Raw genomic sequence first — 25690 nt, 5'->3', positions numbered from 1 at the left:
GGATTTAATTATTCAAATTAATCAAATTTCTTAAGACGGTTTTTATATGAAGTTTGCATACATAATAAAAAGAGTTATCATATTCAACAAAACCAGGCAGGATAAATGTATTGCGTAACGTTATAACAAAATGTAATTAATCATTGACTTATTACGCTTTGTTAGCATAAGAATATACTTTTTCAAAGCTAGGTCTTGGCACTCAAACTTTTGTTAGCTTAGAGGTAAATTGTTTACTTAATGTTTCAGTTATATAAAGATTCATTCCAGCTATAGCATATTTGAGAATTTACCCGCTTGTATGTTACTAAAAAACTCAAAGAAGTATTTGAAAATGATATCAGAATAAATGAAATTTACTTTACGATAGATAAAGCTGACAATGCTTCAACGTCTATGTCCTTAAAGCCATTTGACGCGCCTTTGACTGTCTTTTGCGTTTGATTGCTAGGCAGCACGATATCTCTCGTTTGAACTTACAAACACTCAGCGTGCCGTTAATGTTAGGCGATTACGCATTTTGTTTAATGAGGAACCTCCCAGACTTTAGCCGTCTAACATATGGTATTTTGACATTCTGATATGGTTGGTATACCACAGAATTCAGAGAAAATATATTTCTAGCACGTGTATAAAAAGAACATTTTGGGACAATGCTTTTAAAATGGTACAAATTTGTCTAGAAAAGCTTTCAAAGACAGAAAACTGGACGGGACGATTTGCGTTGATGATACGCATCATAGCAATAATACTTATTGAATATTATCGTAAGGGTCCCCTTCCCAGTGCCAAAAATTTAACTGTTCATTGTAAAGTATTTTTTTGCGACATGAGTTAAGTTATAATAAATGGTTTCTGGAAAGAAACAATACCTTACACGATTTTTATTTGAAAATTAACATGAAATATTTAAATTTGCATGGCATTGTCACTATATAGCCTCTTTGAAAGCTGTGTCGTTGATGGGACTTTAATTACCATGCATCACGAGACACAATTCTTAGCGTATTAATACAACACTGACCGGAACTACAATATCCAATATAAATAAACATGGCGGCTGCGAAATATCGCTGGGCATTGTGAGATTTGACAATGCCATTGTAAATTTATATGCAAAATAAAATGAAAAACAAGTCTGCAATATCGTACAAAATGCACATCGGTTGAAATCACCAATGCCGGCAATGGAACCAATTTTAACGCTCATGCGATTTATCAGAAATATCGTCTGTTACACTGCACTGATCAACAGGGGTTCGTTACAAATGTCTGAAATACACATATTATATTGACCTACTGACACATATGTTACAGACCTACTGATATGAGTCACAGCACACATAAACATTTCAGACACTTGTAATAAACCCCTGTGCTCCGTCGCAAGATCACTCACTTCAAACGCGTCTCGCAGCCACTGTTTCCTCAGTTACTGACCACATGTCAAATATCGAGTCTGTTATATAATCTACAGACTGTAGTCAGATTCCCATACAATCAACAAATAAATTCACGTCTGGATTCTTCAAAAAAAGAGCAAAGAGAAAAGTTCAAATTAACTTCCAAAAATAACTCCCTCGTGGAGGGCAAGGTCGGATTTACGGTGTTCACTGTATTTATCCATGTGTACATTTGTTCCGGAGAACAGTCGAAACAATTTCAAATCTAACTTTCAGCTCAGAGTTCTATTGATAAACTTAAATCACCCTATAGACATATCATACGCAATTGTATTGATACTGAATTGTGGAATAACATTAAAGTGTTTGTTAAAATTTCAAAGTACTACTTTGTTTGCCAATCAGCACGCGACAAACACGCTGTAGTACTGGATATCTGTTATATTACCTCCCTTCTAAATCTGGTATATAATGCATGAACAGCTTGCCAAGAATATAACACAAAATTTAAATCAGGTATGTTTACCAAAAATATTTTAAAAATTAATAAAAATTACATGTAGATGGATAAATGTGATATTCAAAAGACAACAGATATTATTTTAAATATTAAATCTCTTTTATTTATTTATAATCACATTTTTAAAATTTACATTTGTTAAGCTAACTATGCTTTGAAGAACTTGTCCCATAACGGTTAATTGCACATGTTGATGTTTGCCATCGAACAAACTGTAGTCGGTATACAGTCGAACATTTACTATAGGTATATTTCCTTAGCTCTGACATAGGTTAAGCGTATGTGTAAACTGATACCAATTAAAAAATCTGCCAAGGATCGTATGTTGAATTTTTGTCCATTGTTGCTGTCCGGTGATAAAATCTGGGTCATTATGCCAATGGTAACAAATTCAAAACAGCGTCAATATACCCACATAGTTATATTAGCGTTGGCAACCCTGTAAGCTCTTTGTTTAACATTGACGTTTTGTTGTAAGGTTACGGAAGCATGACCCACTGCAGGCTAAACACTAGAGAGTTCCACTGTAGTTTTTTGTAAATACAGTAACCTCCCTTTAATGTCCTTTTGGTAATAAGAGTAGCAAAACTGGACCATGTCTCCGTTGATCAGGACCCGTATTCATGAAACCGTTCTCATGCTCAAGCATTGATGTTCTGGTTATAACTTGATGATTTGGAAAAAGATTGAAGAGCCTTCAAGCCATCGCTTTAAATGTCTTTTCAAACGTTTGACATGATTTGAGCGAGTAACAAAACAGTTGGCTTGAGCACCGAATCCATACTTGAGCATGATAACGGTTCCCTTAGTACTGACCCAGATAGATCAGTTGGTTAGAGCGACAGTACACTGAAGTCTAGGGTTCGAACCTTGGTCTAATTATGTTACTATTTTACACTCAAAACACTGTTTTCTTATTTTATCTTTATTGATTTTTTCATGCAAGTCCTATATTGTATGTGTTTTTTGTCTAATCTATCAAAGCTTTATATTCATGCCGGGGAATACATTTCCAATGCATATCGATACAGATTTTGGCAGTGGTACAGGGATCCTTAATGGCAAATGTTTAAACACACAGTTAGTAAATGGCCGAAACTTATATGACCGCATATATAAATCAAATATTTTTTAAACGAAAAACTTTGATTCACAAAATAATTGATTTTTGGTGATCAAATAATTGCAAATATTAACGGTTCTGTCATGCATTCTCAAAATAAACCTACCTGCTGAAAAAGACATTTGTAATACAGCACCACACCAATACCTTTTGGGTCAATGTTTAACTGTTGAGCACTTTGTTTCCTTGTTCAGTGTCTTTGTGTTCTCGCAACAGCGACGACCATAGATGATAGGACAGTAGTTTGAGTGCCACATTGAAGTATCACTGAAGTTTTACCCCGTTATGAGCTTGATTGACAAGATCAGCAGGTCTGAACCTTTTTTTTTTTTTTTTTTTTTTGATAAGGACCCTTGTCCCGATGAATGCAAACGTGAAAGAAGTCCTGTGTAGTTGTTCATACAAATAAGAATCTTCTCTTATTTTCGTTTCTGATAAACGGTTTTGTTTTTTTTATTTCATTTTCTTTTCAAATTTTTATAACTTTTATTATTATTTTTTATAAATATTGCGGGAGATACGGGTTTCCTTTTCAAATACCAATCATGTCTTCATGACGGTAGAAAATGTTTCAAGTTAATAGTTACACACAGTTTTTGGCAATGTTACGGGAATTCCGTAAGGTGTTTTAATACATTTACATAACTGTATCTTAGGAACCTGACACAAGAATATAATTACAGTTGTTTGATGTAGTGTATCTTCTTTTTGGCATAATGTATCTATTATTAAATTGTATAGACATAATCATGTGTGTCCCTTTCTTTTCACCTTTTAGCATTAACAATGAGTCGTAGAAGGGCGAAACAATTGTATTATAAAGTGTAATTGTACCAAAATGTTCGTTTATTTCCCTTACACCGGTAGTGTATTTTAATGTACCCGGAACTGTAATACCGGTGGTTTATTTCCCTTACACCGGGAGTGTATTTTATTGTACCCGGTACTGTTATACCGGTGGTTTATATCCCTTACACCGGTAGTGTATTTTATTGTACTCGGTACTGTTATACCGTTGGTTTATTTCCCTTACACCGGTAGTATATTTTATTGTACCCGGTACTGTAATACCGGTGGTTTATTTCCCTTACACCGGGAGTGTATTTTATTGTACCCGGTACTGTAATGCCGGTGGTTTATTTCCCTTACACCGGTAGTGTATTTTATTGTACCCGGTACTGTAATACCGGTGGTTTATTTCCCTTACACCGGGAGTGTATTTCATTGTACCCGGTACTGTAATGCCGGTGGTTTATTCTCTATATAAGGTCAAATTCGTTTTCATACGTCTTCCTGTTGGTGTTTCTTACTATATGTTGTATAAAATGTAATTTTGAACCCTCATATTACTAGGATTGTTTTGAGGAACTCCTTGTATTGATTTGTGCTAACTGTGAGGACATCAGGTATTCTTGTATTTAAATTATATGTAGAACTAATTTTGAGGGATGTAAGTTTGTTTATAAAGTCATTTTTGGTTACTGTATTTATCACCAATCACCTGAACGTGTGTGTTACGTCCCTCTGTCACTTAAGCACTTGTTAGCTAGGCTTGAAATACTAACATTATTCTAGTGTTTAATGTTTTATTAGTACTAAGTACGTGAATTATTTATGTAACCATTTTTTTTTTATTTCAGGTTATCTTTTTTGTGGAGAATACCTAATATGTGCGTTGGAAATGTCAGCCAAAATGTAACACACGACCGTCAACAGTTGTGTCCTTTCGAACGGAATTAATACGTATCAACATGGCCTTCGCCAATTCTAAGATGTGTATTTTCTTTGCCCTGTTTGGAGTGTTGCTTACAGTGGATTTAGCTGTTTCACAAGCAAGTAAGTACACAAATCTTATTTTTCATTCGTTTTACTCTCAAATGTGTCAACGACGGTATTATAATCATTTACATTCCTGATAAGGTACGAAAACTAAAAGAAACAGTGACAACAGGAGGCACGGTAGTCTAGTGGTAGGACCCCGGGCTCGTGACCATTACCATATTTTGAAATGAAACGAGTGTCCTCTGATCATACTGATAAAGAAAATAGTTATGAAACATTCATATAAAAAGGCTTTAAATGTAGTGTACGGTTGTCTATTTGGAATTTCTTTCACCAATCAGCAAAAGGATATATAAAGATAATATGTTTTATGTGTTGTAATGGATACAGTACACACCATTAAATGATAGTCGAATGATAAATACCTTGGTACCTATCCATGAAACCATTATCATGCTCAATCTAAGATTCTGTGCTCAAACCCGTTTCATATTCATGGAGAAATAAATAAAAACTAACATTTTGTCAGTGATTTGAAATACTTTTGGAGAGATTTAAAGCTGAATACCGTCTTCTAAGCTTACACAAGACTTTTTGATTTCAGCGAGTTACAACAAAATCAGATTCAGCACACAATCTATGCTTGAGCACGAAAACAGTTTCATGAATTCATGAATACATGCATCCTGATCTCAATTGTTGTGCGAGTTAACGCTGTCATCCCTTTTGCTGTGGTGCCATTCATTTCCTGCTGGTGTCCTGTCAGTATTGTGTATTGACAACGTTGTACTGTTTTACTATTTTACTATTTTACCTTTCGTTGTTTTACTTATTACTCTCATTTTTTGCAGATATGCCGGGAGATCCGGTGATTACAAACTTTGTACCAAAGCCGACCCTCAATACAGTAATGACCTTGACCTGTACGTCTGCAGCAGCAAGTTCGTCAGTGCCGCAAATAACCATACAGTGGCTCCTTAACGATAATTTTCTCGGCGGGGATGTTCAGAGTACCGCCAATCTGGTTACGACTAGCACAATCGCCATTCCAATAACTGCACGCGATATGGTAAATGACGAAATAAAGTGCGAGGCAGTAAACAGTGTAGGCAGGACAGAAACTTCGGTAATCATCGTCGATGTTCAACGTAAGTTTAACCATATCTCGACACTTAAGGATGTATTCCTCTGGTGTTTAAATCAAGTTCAAATCTCGTCATGATCTCGTGTAACGAGTTTTTGTTATATTTAACAAATTATGATTAATTTCAATTGTAACACGTATCTAATTTTTTTCCCAAAAAAAGATGCCTGTTGTTTGTAGAACTTTTTTCTTGAAAATATATATAGAAGCTGAAGAACAATTTTCTGGTTAGAGTAGCTTCCCCTGACAAGTCATTATTTGTTTAAATGTTTAATTCTTTCGATAAGCTTTACAGCCCGTAAATAGGACATACATTTTGATGATATACATTTACAATTCCTTGTTGACAGCATATGTTAAGTTCCCTATGATATGCTGTGCCCTTTCGCTCATCGTTAAATTTGGACAAATTGTTTCGAGTTATGCCTCTTATTCTATAACTTCTCGTCCAGAATTTCGTGTGTACAAAGGTATTCTATGGCTTCCCTTAGCCAGCAATGTCAATAGCTATAGGCCTAAAGGTTATGCCCAAACACCACTGATTGCACCTCCCTTAACACTATGGAATTATTCCCCCTGTTGTCTATGTGAACAAGTGTCCAGTTTAGGCAGTGGTCAAGGCTCATCTGGTCTTTGTTTTACCATCGTTACCTGGTCTTGCACTGTGATGGACCAGTGTTGTTCGGATGTGTAGCGACCTACCCTTTCAGAAGGGAGTTGGATGATACCATCTGAGGGAGTATTGTAGTAATAATATATAGAGGCTAATCAATAGAGGTAGAGTCTATTTTCGTTGTTACCTATAAAATGTAGTAATTCCAAGAAAACTGTCTCCTTTGAAACATTTTTTTATGGGGCAGAAACTTCAGTTAATTCGGACTAACCAATATGACAGAAAAGCGGATAAAACCTTCATTTCGATTCCCAAGCGCGAACAATTTGTAGCTAAGTGTAGTTTTACTTTTTTCTAGTTTGGGCAACACTCAAAATAAATACCTATATCTCCCTGTTTTGATTGTATCATCTTCTAAATAGAAGGGAGAAGTATAAAAGAAAAAAACTTGTATGAACTTTTTTGCGATTATAACCGATTCAGTGATACCCTTTATTTTAAACAACGTTAAGTGTTCTTAGTCATTTATTATTGTTACAGTAAAAAAAAAACGTGTAATTAGCGCACCTATGCAATTTGCGCAGGTATTTTTTGGGTTGAAAAAAAAATGCGTAAATTACATGAGTTTTTACGGTACATCGCTTACACTTATATTATCTATAATGTATGATATGTAAGCATGGTTTTTATTTTAGTTAAGCTTTATATATATATATATCTACATATTTCTACATATGTAACTTTCTACGACTAAGCATCTTGATCAATTGTGAAGGCGAGATTTGTTACAGATTTGATTTAAACGTATTCATTTGAACAAATACAAATGGGATTAGGCCCAAGTTAAACAAATACAATTCGTCTTTCTCTCTTGTTACAGAAAAACCCACCGTCACGGCGATTACTCCGGCTGCAGCCTTCTTCGATACAGGGACAATGGGAACCTGGACTCTGAACATAAGCGACGCTTACCCTGGTCTGATTCTGTCAACGACGCCAAGGTGGTACATTGATGACACCCAGACGTTTCAATTTTCCACAAGCACCTCTGTCGACGCCGTCGCAAAGACGTATAGCTACACGTCCACCTTGACCCGATCCCTGAACCCCTCAGATCACAATCTGATTATCAAGTGTGAAATCGATCACCCAACTTTCGACTCGGGTATTGAAACGAGGTTCCGATCTATGATTGTCAGATGTAAGTTTGATGAATGTAAAAATAAAACAATTCCAGATACAGTCAGACCTTCTCATGCAACCATCTTTTTTAAGAGACCACCTGTGTTAAGAGACAGTTTTCTGACCCTCTCTGGGGGTTCCCTAATAACGTTTTGACTGTTTGACTATTGCGTATTCTCAAACATTTAGATGTATTTATATCACAACTGCAAAACGGGGCCGCGGTAGTTAACACTCCACCACTGGGTTGCGGGTTAGATGCCTATGTGGTGCAATCGTCAGGTACCAGCTGCAGGTCGTTGTTTTCTCTTCATGTACTCTGGTTTCCTCCACCACCAAAACCTGACACGTCCTTAAATGTTTAAAGCTGTTAATAGAATGCAACACACAAACAAACCAAACTCTTTCTACAAATCTTTTAAAGATCCTCCGTACCACTGCCAAAACTGTAACAAATTATTGGAAATGTGTTTTCGGCATGACTAAAACTTTGATATATCATTTATGAAAGAAAACGATACCTCCCGGGACTTTTATGAAAAAATAATGAAAATGAAATAAACAAACCTTTATCAACAGTAGTGTTCTGAATGTAAAAATAATCGGTGTGCTTATGCCTGGATTCGAACCCTGGACCGGAAACTGTTTAACAACCTTCTGACCGATTGGGTTTCCTAGTCAACGGAAGTGTACGGGCTAAAATAGGTTACTGTGATATCCAAACGGAAGTTAAGGTGGGGGTACTATTTAAACTATAGTGCAGTGGGCCAGTGATCCTTTATTATTATTTCTGTATATAAATAACAAACTATAATAGTTTTACTTTATCAAATGTTGAAAATGCATTGTACATTTGCAGACCCTCCTGGACATCCACAAATCACGACAAACTTCATTAACGGAGTTAACGAGAATACAATCCTGGAAGGTAACTGCTCATCTCGAGGTGGATATCCTACTCCGATCGTCGCTTGGTCTGGGACCGCCTTTGACGTCACTTCCTCCTACACATCGGGATCGGACCTTTACGTCACCCAGTTCCGGTTAACCGCTGTCGTCGGTTTAATTGGCCAGACATTCACTTGTACAACTCAGAATGCTGTGGGAACATACTCAGCGACAGCAACCCTACCACAGGTTTTCGGTAAGATTTGGAATAGTAATTAAATCTCTACTAATTCCACTCACAAATTGCACGAAAAGTTTTATATTAAAGATATGTGTGATAGGTGATTTGACGAGTATCTCGTCAGAATCGCTAGGCTAACCACCAATGGACTGGTAGAGAGTTTTGGTCGAGTTTGATTCTAACTTTGCAGCTTAGGTGTTCATTGTAACATTTAAAGAATAAATTATTTTACTGTATAAAACATTTCCACCTAAGCTGTAACATTAATTAGAATATTTTAGTTTAATGGACAAGCTAGCGTCACATGTAACAACACGGTTTAATTCTGGGGCTGCTATTAACATTTGGAAGGCATATCTTGATTCACAGGGAATTATAAACTACAAAATGGGATAACTTCATAGAACTCTGATGGAATAATGTATGTATCTTATTTCCCTATGAACCAATATTCTAGTACTACAATGCTATTTATCGTCACTTTTTACGTACATTTTTTGTAAATACCATCTAGTATAGTATCAAGGTTAGAACAATAACACCACAAGTCAACAATATTTGCATTGTTGTCGTTATCAAAAGATGACTACGTCACTTCTATCGATGTTTAGGTAATTGTTTACAGCCATCAATTGACGATTTTTGCAACAATATCTTTTTTATATATCAGTTTGCTCCCTTTTTCAAATAAATATCTTTTTATAAAAATAACTGAAAAAACACCCATGCCTTACATTAAACGTTTTTTGTCGATGTTAGTTTAATTACTTATTACTTTATGTCCTACGTAGAGTAAAAGTGTGTAATACCTGATATGAGATAATTTTAGAAATATTGTCCGTATCCGACCAGTGCAATAATATATAGGAATAAATATCATATTTACATGTTCATTTTATTAATGTAGATGAACGAACGAGCGTTCAGGTAACGAAAAATGTTCGAATGAAGGACTTTAAATAATTCACCCCACAAATTTCACAATAAACTTTTGAATTGGAACAGTTTAAATGTGCCTTCAGGAGTAAATGAGTTAAAGTTGTCATAGCACATCAACCACATGCATAATAGGAAGTAAGATTAGCACGAATTAATAAACGGATTCAGCTTATGTGTCGTTTCAAATTCAAAAGAAATAAAATGATATAGAAGAATAAGAACTAAAACAAAATTCATCAAAGTAACAGTTAAGCGTCCACGGAATATATTCATTAATGCTCATTGTGAATGTGAATGAAATGTGGAATTAAAATCTTGTTTAAAGTAAGTGACACGGAACCACGTATAAAACAGGCAATAGTTGTAAGTTATTAATCAAAATACATTGCTCCATCATGGTTGGTTCTTATTAGCACTTGATGAACTAACGTGTCATTTCGCTATACAAGTGATATACAAATTTGTGCTATAGCTTATCATAGATATCACGTGATGTCCTCGGTAAAATTTCTGTTGACATGTGACGTAAGCGCTAAGTGTTGGTATGTGCATGTCGACTAATCCAATTGCTTTTCAGCACATACCTTTTCGTTTGAACTGTAACAGTGGCATTTGCTAGTTTTATTTTATGAATAGTTTAAAATTCATAAAAAAAAGAATAAATTAAATTAAGGTTTACATTTACATTAAAAATAAAACAGGCAGAGTTTCCACTTAATTAAACTAGTGAAATATTAAATATTGAACTACATTTAGATTTTGAATCTAAAAAACCACCTAAGGTCTGCCATATATTTTTTTTTTATTTTTTTTTTGTTTATTTGAAACACTGTCGGAGTTTCAGTACTTAATTATCACATAAATAAGGTTAATTTAGTTTGAGCTGACAAGTGTGCATCTAAAATTGCTTTACGGTCACTATGAAGTATTAATATGCCACATGATCAGTTTTCATTCGTTGGTAACCAAATAAAGTAATGTCTTTTTATAAAATTCCATGTTCACTTCTTCGTGGATAAATGCTCAAAATAACATCTTGGGTGTTGTTATTGAAAATGAAATCTTCTTTAAAACGCTAAAGCAGCCATACAACTAAGTGCGTTTACGATACTTTAATAAGCAACAACAGAGTTCATTACAGAAATGAAAGTGTGTGCTGGAAAGTGAATTGGACATTAAGTCTGGTTGTCCAAACCCCTTCATCATTTCCACTTACGAATTATTTTGTCTAAACTTCTGCATGCTTTAGCACTTAAAAACTTTAGATTGAAGTTCTTTTTAACTACCGAAATTACGTGAGTGTGTCTGTGTAGATTTACTGATTTTGTGCATGTGCGTTTTGTTGTAGTCATTGTCATTGTCATCCTCATCCTCAAAACATTATCATCTACATCCCATAGTTAAGATTTTTTTTTTTTAACACAACAGAAATATTTCTATTGTTATTGAAACCATTGTTTACTATTCGACGACGTAACAGGAAATGAATCACCAGACAAAAAACTGTCTCAAACGGCATTTGCGTCTTCAACAAACGGAATGATATATTCATTAAATTATTAACCTGTCCGTAAGTTAGAAAAATGTTTAAAGTGGGCAGATCGTGCAACCGCTATGATTTTAACTCCGCTGGAAGATCATTATTGCAGAAGAAAAGGTAAGTTAAATGAATTTTCTTGCTTGAAAGGTTTAAGTGGCTTTTCCGCGTGTCATGTTCATGCTAAATGTTAACGCGTTTGGTTTGTATTTGAGAGTATCTTTCAATTTTTAGACATATTATTAGAAGTTAGGTACATAAAAGTATATCTAAAACAAAACAAAACAAATAAATACTCATCGGTACTTTGTCACTGTCGAAATGGTTTGTTAGACTGCTTAGCAAGTGTGCCAACACCAATGAACTACCTCCTTCCTCGTCCTGACTTCATGTGAGGGATATTCACACCTTCTACATTGTACAGGATTTTTATATTTCCTTTTCCACACGCGAAAAAAGGACCTTTTATCGTTTGAATTCACCGAAAGGCTGTTGTGTCAGCTGCTTTAAAAATAAAACTTCTTGTTACCATTATCTTATTTATACATTTATTTGTGTGCTACATTTGTTTTGAGTATAATTAATTACATGTATATGAATTTGCGTGTCATAACCGACTTTCATAACGTGAATTGTTATTTCGAAGCTTTTTCCATTTCCAGATACGCGTATACGTCAAGCTGGTTTTTATACATTATATGGATTAATGACATAGGTACATGGGGTCCTTAGTTCTTGGAAGATTTCATATGTCTTTAGTTTTAGGCGCAAGGGATATGCAATCCAGACTATTATAGGACCCATTTCTACTCGCATAATATTTAATAATAAGATTTTGTCCTACTATGATTTTCATTCTTCATCGAACAAAAAAAATCAAAAATCAAACTATCTTCCGTTATCTGCCAAAAACGCTTATCTGATATAATAAACTGTTCATAGTTTTTGGATGTGCATTCCGTCGATGAATAGCACCTATCATCCCAACATTATTTTAAACATTGTAAACAAATAGTTTCAAATTCTGCCTAGAAATATAGCAATATCTTCAAATCTTAAAATATACCATGTTGTTTAGATAGTTTCCTTCCCACACTTTGCATAAATTAGCACAACATAGAATGAAAATCCAAACATGTACAAACATTTATCTCAGTACTGAGACGATATTTTAAAGATGAACGTCACACCAACAGGCGACTGCACATTTAAAATTTGGTAATAGATACAGTATGCTCAAAAGGAACTTCACTGCATCGCATGGCTGTTTCGCCCTTCTTTAACAAACTGGTGATGCTAGAGACAGAAAATTTGGATTTCCAAATTGTCGAAACTACTGTAGAAACGGAGGGACAGGTGTGTAAATTCGCTTAGTTTATTAATTTAATAATTAAGAGGCGTACAAGTTAATTTCAAAAGAAATAATTAATAAGGTGTGTTTATCATGAACGTGTCACTACTGGGAAGAGGTAAATGTGGCCATAAAGGTTACCGCAAACCTAGGAGAATAAAAATCCACAAGCACAATCTACCATCCTGTATCTTAAAAGATAAACAACACACACACACATACACACACACGCACACACACACACACACACACACACACAAACACACACAAACAATCAAAACACTATAAGTTTTAGCATGGATTGATTTTAAATCAACAATATAAAACTACATGAATTAGGAAAAATATAATCATCATGTCATTTTATTAATTAAATCACACAATTATCCCATGGGTTTTGACATTCAATATTAACAAAGTGAAAACACATTCCATTAGAGCATAGCATGACTAGTATCATAGAACTAAATGTGTCAATCTTGTTGGAAACAATATTTATTTTCTTACACTCATTTCAAACTTCAGAGGTGTTCAGTAAAGAAAACAAATAACAGAATGAATCCTCAATCGCTCGTATGGCATTTAGCATTCCCACAAGTAAAAAAGTGTCCACATGACAAAAGTAAGTTTTTGAAATCTACCAGGATCACAAAAAAGGAAAGGGAAATATTGCATTTGGAGTGAGAATGATCCGTTTGAATGTGTTATTTCAGTGCCCCCCGGGGCCATCGTCATCGAGGGATTCCAAAACGTGATAATAGAGGGCCATGTGATGAGTCTGAAATGCACGTCACAAGGAGCCCTCCCTAGCGCCTCAGTAATGTGGAATTTGCCAGATGGAAGTATTGATACAAGTTACTCCACAGAGCAGAATCAATCATGGACAAGAGCAGTTAACACTCACAACTACACAGCACGTTTCGAGGACAATGGCAAGAGCTTTAATTGCTCGGCGACGAACAGAGTGAATTCAGTATCTCAAACCACTCAGCAGTTCACCGTTCACGGTATGGAATGTTATATAAAAAAGCCGCTTGTTTTGTTTGATGCAGCGAGACGTTTTAGCAGTTTGTTCTCTAACCATGCAGAGCGCCGCCTAGTTAAGACCTGTTTGTCGTGGCATGTTATGTGTGATGCATGCCGTTATTTCATAGCGATGGAACATTTATACTGTCATTGGGTTTAACTAAACAGCTCTTTGTCGTTTTTGTTAAATATACGATGTTGACTCATCCATCTCACCAACTTATAACGTATTAATGACGTAATCAACAACAGGTGGAGGATTCACAACACTCATTAAAAGCTCCGGATAGTCATGTTCGAACACGAGCGGATTCTTCCTCTACCCTCTGGATATAACGTACGCCTATCTATGATACAGCAACTCGCATAAATAGCGTCCGGGCAATCCCAAGTCAAAACCTACGCTTAAAACAATTCTAAAAATAACAACTAACATTCTTTTGATTCAAGGTGATTATGTTTTCGATTAGTTTGTGGTTTAGTGAATCAGTCTATGTTTATATTTTGCCCTTACGCTTTCTTTGTTTAGTTCGAATTAAGGTTTGGCCGTTATTCCCTTGATGTTCTACTTTTATTACTCAGCTATTATTGTACATATGGTAAATATATTAATATCTCATTCACAGAATTAGACGATTGCAAATATCTTTAACAATGATACAAAATTAAATCATAAATATTATAAAGTGATTCTTAAATACGATTTGGAACATACTTAAAACCGCATTTTTTGGTATCTATTTAAGGATCAAAATCATACCCAAATGTTATCAAGTTATTAATTTACCTCTGGGTACTTAGCAAAACAGTCCTGCTTTCTATCATTCGGAACACCTTGTCCCGATTCAAGTTCCTTCCAATGTAGATGAACGAATCGGCCGAGAAGTTCCGAGTGGCTTTCTATGGATGTATCTATCTATTTAATTTTTAAATTTACATAAATACAATAAGTTTTGTTCGATCCAAACTTCAAGGTACCTACTCCCACTGATCCTAATAATCCTTATGCGCATGACAGGAATTCCTGGGAGTCAAATACTTGGTCATGCAAACACACAACGGTTTAATTCGTTAAACCTGGAGATTTACCCTGAATAGACGAACGAATGGCTATAAATTAAATTATTTTCTTTCCTGAAATCTCAGGACAAAAAATATAACAATGCCAATAATGCAGTGTTAAGGAAGAAAATCATAGTTTTAATATGTTCGTGCAACCCTCGAGGAAAGACGAGCTATAAAGTCAAACAACTGTTGTTGTTTTTATTATTCGTAAGGACTTTCATGGTGTTTTCTGTATTTATTTGTTGACGTTTTTTTATATATATATAAATACTTTAATTTGGCATCTTAACAGCATTGTATTCAATAAATTGCGACAAGCATTGTATTCATAAGTATGTATTTACATTAATTGTATATCAATTCCCTTCGTTTCAGTTAATTTTGAACATGAACTCTTCTAATGTTCGCTTCCTGTTAACATTTGTTCAGTATAATCAGATGATAGTGTTAAAGGGTCGGTAATAAAAGTTGTATACATAATGCTTGGAGGCTACCACAGTTAATCGAGTATTAGTTATAAAAGCGATAAAAAGAAGAGGTGAAGAAAAAAAATGGCAAACCAAACATTTGCTTTGTTTCATTCTCCTAGCGATATATATATATATAATAATCCGGAATCATCAGAAAAAAACTTACCTCCAAATTTATTGAAACTAAAACGAAGTATTAATTATGTATGTTTGTGTCCCATTTACTTTGCTTTTATTTTTACTTTTGCTTAGTGTAACGGTTAGAGATACATGTGTCGTAACCAAAGAAATACTCAATTAGATTTGGCTGGGAACAGTTAGAAATACTCCTTTCTAAACAAAATTTTATAACAATAAATAACCCAAAAGAAACAGATACACAACTAGCACATGCTTGTCATAAGCACGTATCTATATGAATATAAACTTTATTTACTTTACAACAATTATCATACATATTATTTCAACTTACCTGAATCACTCACGTTGGCCCGAAAGTTAGTGAATCTCTTTATGTGGGAGCAAACTGGCGTTCCCGGAGAAAATAGTAACCTATTTTGGCTATACATAAACTCTGGGGAGGCTATGGAAGATTCCTAACGTTGACGATCATTAAATGATGTGGGTTTCTCTAAAGGAAAATCTTAGAGTTATTAAAATGCATCACCGAATATACTACTGCTTCATCTGTTATTCAACTCTCGTTTTGCACTTTCTTAACAAAAGATAATTTACTTTATTTATCTGATTTAATTTACAAACAAAAATAATACGTAACATACTATTGAAAAAATGATATAAAAAACCTAAAACCAAACACTTAATTTTGAAATAATTTTTTCTTTAATAATATGAATTAACTTCCTTTTGTGTATATTATGTTGCTCATTGCAATTTAGTTACTGTTTTGTGAGAAAAGAAATATTTTTTTCCCAAACAAAAGAAACCTGTATCATTCCTGTCCAATGCTGTCTTTGCTTCAAGCTTTTGTTTTGGCATTGAGCTTCGATTCTTCCTAACTTTACCCCTTTGGGAAAATACCACCAAATTTTACTTTTACTTTAATGATTTCGGAGTTTTCTTTTTAAAACCATAAATATTTCAAGGAGGAATTACGTGAAATATTTTAAAGGAAGTTTTTTTAAATTCCTTTTCAGATTAAATGAAATAAGTAGTATGATTACAGATAGGGGTTCGCTGTTTTATAAGCAAATAAAAAAGCATGGCTTGAGCCTAAATTGTTTGCGTCTTTTTACAAAATCTGCAGTATCGCTCGGCGACAATGTTTATATTGTTGCATGGTATTTGTGTCTATTTTTAAATAAAAACATTTTAGTTCAGCCAGCTGTTCCTAGTTTGGCTGGGCCCAGCGAAGTCTACGAGGGGACTGCAGTCAATTTTACTTGTAAGGCCACTAGGACGAACCCTGCAGCCAGCCTGTTTTGGTTAATAAGCACCACTCCAATGGCGGCGTCTTACCCGGTGACGTCATCAACAAATGGTGATGGTACAACAAGAACCAGTTCGACGATAAACATAGTGCCTACGGCCCAACTCAACGCCACTGTTCTGACATGTGAAGCTGCACATGTTACTCTGCCTTCAAACCTGAAAACCAGCATCACCATCATCGTAAGGTGTAAGTACTATCTATATGTGTATACTGCAGCGCCCTCTGGATCTCTCGAGTACTGTCGAGTCAGTGCAGGTTATTAAAAGTGTCCTGCCGGTGCTTCGGTGCTGGGCTAATGGGGAGGTAATATCATTGGAAGAAAAAAAGTGAGAGTGGTGCGCATAATATTATAGCTATTTTCTAATTTGGACAGTTGTGAACCTCTCAGAATTCTGTCAAATTATCGCGATAACATACGCAGCTCGCAAATAACAGAACCCTTCGCATTAAGGTCATGATTACAAAGGTGAACGGCAAAAGTTACACTTGATGTTTACAACTTCACTTCGGAATACAAACAAAAAGCTCGAACAGGTTATTTGATTATTTTGTTAAACTTAATAGTCTAGATACAAATCCTCCTGTGGTGGTAGTCACATTTCCTCGCGCCATTAAACATGGCAAATTAGATAATATAAGAAGAATACTATAGCGCAGCCCTACAAGTCGATACAAAATATTGCAAAATTGTTTCCTATTGCAGCTGTAGTTTGAAGAACCCTGTAATGGTCCCTCGTATAACCCATTATAATAATGTCATTCCGCTTAATGAGGTTTTCCCTCAAAAGAATTACGCATGATTATTGATTGACATGTGAAGATGCGTGTTACACATCTTATAAACAATTGACGCCGTGACTTTTGATAAGTAGAGATACCTTGGGATACAGCATTTGCTCTATTTCATGGGTTGTAATGAAGTTGGTGAAAGAGATGTTTACGTGATACTCCACAAGAGTTTAAGGGCAAAGTCGATATTTTCGGTAAAACGACCGCTGTGTGGTTTGCCCCAGAATTATATCAGCCGTCAAGCAAATTAGAGTGTAGCCATCATAAACATATCCTCGATACTCCAGGGTTTACGCTCACTTTCGCTCTCTGCACCCCTAGAATATGCCATAGCAAAATTGAAGGCACAAATGTAGCTATTTGATTGGTTTCAGGTAAAAACACCTGACCAATCGCTAGGCTAGTACCTGTCCTTTGAAGATTACAAAGGAGCGACACCCAACTTTGAAGTCAGTCAATTTTTACCGTTACGCGACTGCGAGATTCTTTTGATGTACATCAAATATATTGTCTTCATCATCATCATCATCATCATATCATCATCATCATCATCATCATCATCATCATCATCCTCTACAATGTATGATCATCATATTCATATACCATCATCATCATCATCATCATCATCATCATATCATCATCATCATCTACAATGTATCAATCATCATCATCATCATCATTAAATTCTCACCAGAGAGCACCAATTTAATTTGTGTTACTAAGAAACCAAACAAAGTAAATGTTTTGCTGCACCATATGACCATTTTGGCAAATGCATTTATGTATTTATCATCGTTCTCTGGCTGGTTGAAAGTCACTTTATTTTATTTTTTTCCTCCAGTGAAGCCCTCCATTGTTCTGGCGTCACCATCTTCTGAAAATGTACTAATAGCTTCCGTCCACTCAATTGATTGTGACGTCACTTCCAGTATAGAATTTAACATTACATGGTGGCATGTGTCATTGTCTGGTGTTACTCAGATGTTAACGGCGGTAAACTCTAAATACATAATGTGGACTAAAACATCAACAATACGAACCCTCTCCATCCAAAACTACCAGAGTTCAGACGACGGAAGCTATTATGCAATTGCAGCTAACCAAGCCGGATTGTCTCCGCCCAGTGCCATCGCCCGAACCACAGGATATGGTATGTAACAAACTAAGTATCACCGGATTATCTTCCATTGATTTATAATATATTTTCACATCTTCGGGCTTTTCCGGCAAGTGCCGAAAAAGCACGAGTTATTCCGGAAAGATCCGAGTACGGGAAATTGAATGCATATTACAAACAACATACATTGTAGTTTTGATATCAAAATTAAGCACAGCTAATTTTTAAAATAACACTTAAAAAAAACTCCGTACGTAATATTTAGCAAAATTGTAAATGTGTCTCACATTTCACAACAGAGGTAACAATGTATAGGACATTTTAAATTTAACTAAGACAAAATTTAACATCAATTTCGTACAAAACATAACTTACAACAGATAGTCTTTGACTGATTATAGTTGATCAGACAAGAACTAGGTACTTCTTGGGGAAAGAAGAATTGTTCATTTGAATTCACGGATTGATTTTGTGCAAAGTGAATGAAAAAAAAAAGGAAAATGAAAAGAATGTATATATCGTGATATTGCATATTTCATATAAAAATTTAATCATGAAATTTTTTGTTATCTAAACAGCGATACCTGTAAAACCCTTCATCAACCTTGACACGTTCAACTTTTACCCAGTGGTCGGTGCTAATGTTGTGATGAACTGCTCGTCGACTGGGGGAGTACCTATCACTATGATAAAATGGTACCGCAATAACGTAGCGGTAGACACGACATCCATTACGTCTAACGTCAACGGGGTCGACGTAACGTACAACGAATACACCCGCTCCGTAGTCTTCGACGACAAAGGGGCAATCTTTAAATGCGAGGCAAGCAATGCCTTCGGAAACACCTCTTCTGTTACTTCATTCGTTGATGTATATGGTAAGATATTTTACAATCTTGTGTGTGGATTTACCTAATGGCTTTTTCTGTTTTGTGTGGCTTGCTAATATATATTTTTATTTAAGAGCTTGTTTGTTTACTGTTGAATGGTGAACACTAATCTGACAAAAACTACTTTTTTTGGAAGGGGTTAATTTTACTTTTTTCGGTCTGAAAATAAAATGTGCGAAATGGATCCTCACAAATTCACTGATAAAGAGTTTATAAGGATTGGTAATTGGTAAACATGTTCAGGGAAAGCCAAACTCAATGAATTTATTCTAAAAGAAAAAACTGAGTTTTGATATCGTAAAAATAAAACGATATTCAGGATTAAGAAAGAATTGTGTGTTCTTTGTCAGATTTATGTTAACTCTTCTTAAGTCAAATTATGTATATAGTTATGTTTACTTTGCGTCCCGTATACATAAAATGTCTTTGTTTAACGACATAATGTTAATATATAACTCTTATACTTACTTGTCATCAAAATAGTAAGTAATTTCCACATAACCGAATGATTTAAAAAGTGATTTCAAAGCCCATACTTTTCTAACTAAACGATATCATATTTTACTCTTAGAATCTATACAAAACATAAATCCATGATGAGCATTTAACTTGTTAAAGCCAAATTAAGTAAAAAAAAAAAAAAAAAAAAAAAAAAAAAAAAAAAAAAAAAAAAAAAAAAAAAAAAAAAAAAAAAAAAAAAAAAAAAAAAAAAAAAAAAAAAAAAAAAAAAAAAAAAAAAAAAAAAAAAAAAAAAAAAAAAAAAAAAAAAAAAAAAAAAAAAAAAAAAAAAAAAAAAAAAAAAAAAAAAAAAAAAAAAAAAAAAAAAAAAAAAAAAAAAAAAAAAAAAAAAAAAAAAAAAAAAAAAAAAAAAAAAAAAAAAAAAAAAAAAAAAAAAAAAAAAAAAAAAAAAAAAAAAAAAAAAAAAAAAAAAAAAAGGAAACCACTGTAAAAGATATACCAAAGATGTTATTCTCTCCATTGCCTTCATATCTCAAACATGACCTTATTAGGGTTTGTATTGTTAAACGTTATAAAGTTTGACATTGATATACTTATTCATATTATTTCCGATTATGTTTTTCTCAAATATTTTTTTCAATTATTTTCATATCAGCATGATTTACCTCTCTGACACCGATCTAAATATACTATATTGCCATGCCTGAATTGAAAATAAATACTAAAACATTATATTTTGTTCGTGTTATTTTTATCATGATGCGTTGTGCCTACATTATTAATTAAAGTTCGTTCTTTCTACGAAATGTCAAGAGTGTTTTTCGTCTCTGCTCTGCATAACCGTCTATGCTGGGGTGACGTAAGCGAGAAATTTCGGATACATTATCCTTCTTTGATTGGAAGACACCGCGGACCTAACGCACACAGCAGACAAAGTGAACATTCCTAGGTAATTATAGATAATACTAAAACAGAAAAAAAACATGGCAGGTACCATTCATGGTGCAGGAAGTCGACTTCCGGTTTTTGTTCGTTTTTTTGTTTCTTTGTTGGATTGTTTGTTTATTTGTTGTTTGTTTTTTTTTGCGGTATTTTTGATATTGCGATCTTGTTTTTGTGTTTTGACACAACGATATGAATATTACAAAACGAAAACCTGGCTCATTGATTTTTTGTTTCACTGTAGATACCACTAATGTCAAGGAAAGTGAAAATTTTAAACAGGTAGGTAGACCATCATTATTATTTTTTTACAGAATGAATCTGAAGCAAAGTAAAACATTCCTTAAAAAATGCGGATAAATAAAATAAATCTTAGTATATCGTAACTATATTAAAATGAATATCATACTAACTTTTATAACAAATTGAAATAATAATGGAAAAAAAATATATTAAAAATAAATATGATAAAGTCAATCAAATATACAATGACGAAATGTGACCATATGGTGTAGCAATGAACAATACAAAAAAATCATATATGTGTATCATTATTTCGCATTTCTAGAAATTATTATACGATATGTTTATGATAATATCTTGCTTTTTATCTTTCACAGATTTGTATCGACCTTAGACTCGCCGGGAACTTTCTAGAAACACTAATAAGCTTCGTGTTTTAAACAGGTGCTCATTTTGATTGTAATGGCTTTGGACACTTTGGATATTTTGTTCGTTCTTACTGTTGCATGTGGTCTGTGAACATTATCTTTGCACATTAGAAAATGAATACAATTTTCTTTTCTTTTTGTTACAAAATGAAATAGTAGTGTTTGCATGGATTTGCATTTTGCACGCGCGGCCTCCGATCAGGATATAAATAACATATAAATAAAACGCCAGCGTACATTCCCGTTTTAAAATACGGATTGGCAATATGGAAATATCGTAGGGTATATTACAGCTATGTGTTTTTGTATTAATTTAATGCTTACTAGGGGTGTATTAAAATATCACAAGCCCTGATATTTTTTCACAACAGTTTGTCACACTTTTTGTAAATTAAGTTTGCAGGGTATTTTATAGAGCAATACATTTAGTGTTAAATATAAAAAAAATACACATTTCATATTTTTTTTAATAAAAATATATATATTTACAGTCATCAATATATATAATTAGCCATGATATTAAGTGTTTTTATGACGTTTCAGTAATTATATGTGTAATGTCTTGTGTATTGTATGTAATTACACTGGAAACATTTGTATGCAAATATCTATTTAATCAAACAGTGTAATTGACATACAATATCTACATAAAGGTATATTAAATGTTGTATATTACTATCCTATAAAGATTATATATAACCATGCTTTGTAAATGTTTTAACAATAGAATTATACAATATATATATATCTCTCTCTCTTTCTGCCTCTGCTCTGCTTTTACTGACCTTCTCCACCATTTAACAACCGTGTTAATTAATGTTTACCAAAAAATATTATACAATCTGGATTTATGAATAAACACAGCCCTAACCAACTTAACTAAACCGTATATTAAGAACTTGTTTACATAAACATATTTGTCAACATACTTTGTTGCATCTTTGAGATCAAAGGGTGTCTCTCTTGTGTTTACATATCTGTTCTGCACCAATGGAACATGTTGTGACAAACTCGAAGTCTTCCGGTTACCATTTTGGTTCAAGACATCACAAACTGACAATTGAAAAGTTGATAGACTGTTATACCTGCGTTCTGAAGATTAAGAAAGAGCTGTATTAATCTGTTTTAAAAACCAGACATTTTTGGCTGCTGTCAAAGGTTCTCGGTTCCCCAACCACAAAGCATTAGTCAGTCAAATTACATCGTCCACAATATGTGACCGGCGCGTACGTGGATTTCGATTTTGTCTTAACATATATTCCAAGTGTACTGAAAAATACGTAATATCGAGGGGTTAAAACTTAATTCCAATGATGACATTGTTGTTATTTTACTTTTCATAATTAAACATCTACTATTTGTAAATATAAATTACATACACATACTATTGTCGTCACAAGATTTTGTTCATAAATTGTTAAAGTGATGTGGGTTGGGTTTTTTTAAGTGTTGATATGTTAATACATAGATTATTTACCATAAATCTGTTTTTTCCTACGGAAATATATAAACTTATTAACATTTTACTGTTTTTTTGTTTTTTTTTTGTTCAGTTACACCTTCAATTCCCGTCATAACCGGGGTAGATGCCGTATTGGAAAACCACACTTACTCCTGGATATGCAGTACGTTTGCTAGCAATCCGGTTGCTATGGTTTCATGGACATATGGCGGGGAAAACGTGACGTCACAGGCTAGGATTACGCAAGAATCCAATTCACAAAAGGCTGGGACATTTAATGTAAATTCCAATCTGACGCTACACATAGACAAAGCTGATGCTGGGAAAATACTGACTTGCTTCGTCAATCACGTGACTCTACCTGTGTCACCGTTATCCACCAACCACCCACTCAATGTCTACCGTAGGTTGATAATATAAATGTTCAAGATTTGAAATTGTTACGGAAAAGAGCAAAATGAATATAACATGTGCTGGGGACGAAATGCATTATTAATGCACCACAATTTTTTTTCCCAGTGGGTATATGTTTTTCAGTTTGAAAACTTATTATCATTCATTGAGAAAATTAATTAATAAAATGATGTTTATTGCAAAAGATATTAATGGTGCACAGACTGTACTAGCCTCGTCTGTCAATACACCTTAAATATAATTATAGGTGTATTGACAGACGAGGCTAGTACCTGTAGATGATGACTAGTTTTACATTGTTGTAAAGTTTGAAATTCGCGAAAATTACTTCATCGCATAAACGTCGATCTTTTCAGTATGTTGGAAACTTGAGCAGCAATCTGTTTGAATATTCGTGTGTGTGATAACTATACTATTGAGATAATGTTCAGAAAGGCTAAATTATTTCATACCATTTTCATTTGGAATTAGCAATAGTACCGATTTTTTTCTGAAAGTATTTCTTTAGGTGGATATTTTTTTTAAATGATGACATAGTAAGGGGGGATGGTTCACTTGTCTCCCCTGGAAATTTATTTGGTAACAAGAATCATTAATGGTTTTCTTTACAGTTATTCCAACTGCTTATGTCGCAGAACAGAATAAAGAGGCGGAGATAGGTAAAATAAGTGTACTAACGTGCAATGTTGACACGCAGTTAACTGCAACGGTCACGTGGTATAAAACCGGAAGTACTTTACCTCTGCAACACAACCAAGTGAACTACGTTATAAATGACCGGACCTTGACCTTCAACCCAGTTATCCGTGAACACGAAGGCAGCTACATGTGCAGTGCCGAAAACGATGCTGGATCTTCCGGGTTAAGTGCTGCTGTTGGCTTCACCGTGTACCGTAAGTCCGCATCTTAATTTTTCTCCGTTGTGTTAGTCCTACATTAAAATTCCTCTTGCCGCCGGCTGCCCAAAACCACAGGAGTCTGAAATTCTTTAATCAAAACAGTCAAAAAACTATAATATGCTTAAAAAATGTATTTTTAAGCATATTATAGTTTTTGTTTTGTTTTACTGGAATAAAGTTTTGACAGAATTTCAAACTCCCGACTCCAGTGCAAATCCACAGGAGTCTGAAATTCGGTCAAAAAAGTTAATTGTAACAGTTATACAAAAACGAATCTAAAGTATACTTTCAAAATCTATTTTAAGCATATAACAGGGGATTATTTGTATTTTTTACAAAGTTTCTGACTCCTGTACATGTGCCAAACAACAGCAGAATATTACTCGCATGAAATTGGTTTTAATCAATCATTTCTGAAACAATTTATGATCACAGGGGTCAAATGATTAAAATCTTCTAATAAATACTACTGAATAACAAAGAGGCCTAAAGAGTCAGCGTTTTCGTTCTGGATTTGCCCAGAAGCATGTTTGGATAAAGTTAGAGTGACAGTTACAAGTTTGTTCATATGAATGACCTTGATACACTTTCAAGGTCATGGGGTTAAAAAATGTGTCAAACATTCTTTCAATGTCACAGATATCAAAATGAGTCATAATTTAACGCTCAACCAATTTATCCTGAATAACCAAGAGACCCAATATTTAATTCTATTTATCCAGTTATAATAAGCCCGAGTTTCCTCTGGCCCCGACACCAGACTTAGACATTTTGACAGTAATATGACAGGTGTGGGGCCAGAGCACACTGCTTCATGTATATGAAANTTATATGACAGGTGTGGGGCCAGAGCACACTGCTTCATGTATATGAAAACCTGGAATTCTCCAACACCATTTGGTATCTGGGAGTTTTGAGTTGCTGTTTACGAAAATCTACTATGACACAACACATACTTCACATATATTGATAAATGGTTTGTTTATTGATCCAAATCAGCTCTTATTATCACCAACAGCTGCTAAATTCCGTCAGTAGAGTTCTCGATGTTCAATCGTTTTAAATTTCCCACCTCAGCGAACGCCATTTTTTGTTGGTCATGAGGTGACTAATCAACAAACCATACTGATCCGGACCGAAAACAGAATATATTACTCTTGTTTAGAAGATTTGCAGACCGCGTCTTTTTGTTGTTTAGTCACTCCCCAATACCAAACGGTGTCGGAGAATTCCACGTTTTCATATAGGCACGCGCTCTGGCCCCACACCAGACATCTATCTTTGAAAATGTCTAAGTCTGGTGTCAGGGT

General features: G+C 34.2%; 1 protein-coding gene across 7 annotated transcripts in view; it reads left to right on the top strand.

The window, feature by feature from the left end:
- Positions 1 to 25690, top strand: part of LOC110461054 (hemicentin-1-like) — a 100720-nt gene that overhangs the window by 8992 nt on the left and 66038 nt on the right. For 2 of the 7 annotated variants that reach the window (XM_021514327.1, XM_021514326.1), the window contains exons 3-12: positions 4687 to 4882; positions 5680 to 5976; positions 7466 to 7786; positions 8627 to 8911; positions 13437 to 13730; positions 16621 to 16923; positions 18368 to 18676; positions 19222 to 19521; positions 23159 to 23470; positions 24093 to 24374. In XM_021514327.1, the coding sequence (XP_021370002.1) occupies positions 4798 to 4882; positions 5680 to 5976; positions 7466 to 7786; positions 8627 to 8911; positions 13437 to 13730; positions 16621 to 16923; positions 18368 to 18676; positions 19222 to 19521; positions 23159 to 23470; positions 24093 to 24374 (2788 nt within the window). In that variant the 5' untranslated portion in view covers positions 4687 to 4797. The remainder of the gene's footprint in view (positions 1 to 4686; positions 4883 to 5679; positions 5977 to 7465; positions 7787 to 8626; positions 8912 to 13436; positions 13731 to 16620; positions 16924 to 18367; positions 18677 to 19221; positions 19522 to 23158; positions 23471 to 24092; positions 24375 to 25690) is intronic. The other 5 variants (XM_021514328.1, XM_021514329.1, XM_021514332.1 and 2 more) reach the window with 5 other exon arrangements.

This window comes from Mizuhopecten yessoensis, unplaced genomic scaffold (genome assembly GCF_002113885.1).
Source record: "Mizuhopecten yessoensis strain PY_sf001 unplaced genomic scaffold, ASM211388v2 scaffold10553, whole genome shotgun sequence".
NCBI classification, from domain to species: Eukaryota; Metazoa; Mollusca; class Bivalvia; order Pectinida; family Pectinidae; genus Mizuhopecten; species Mizuhopecten yessoensis.
The sequence above is the reverse complement of the archived record's forward strand: the minus strand, read 5'-3'. Positions and strand labels throughout refer to the sequence as shown.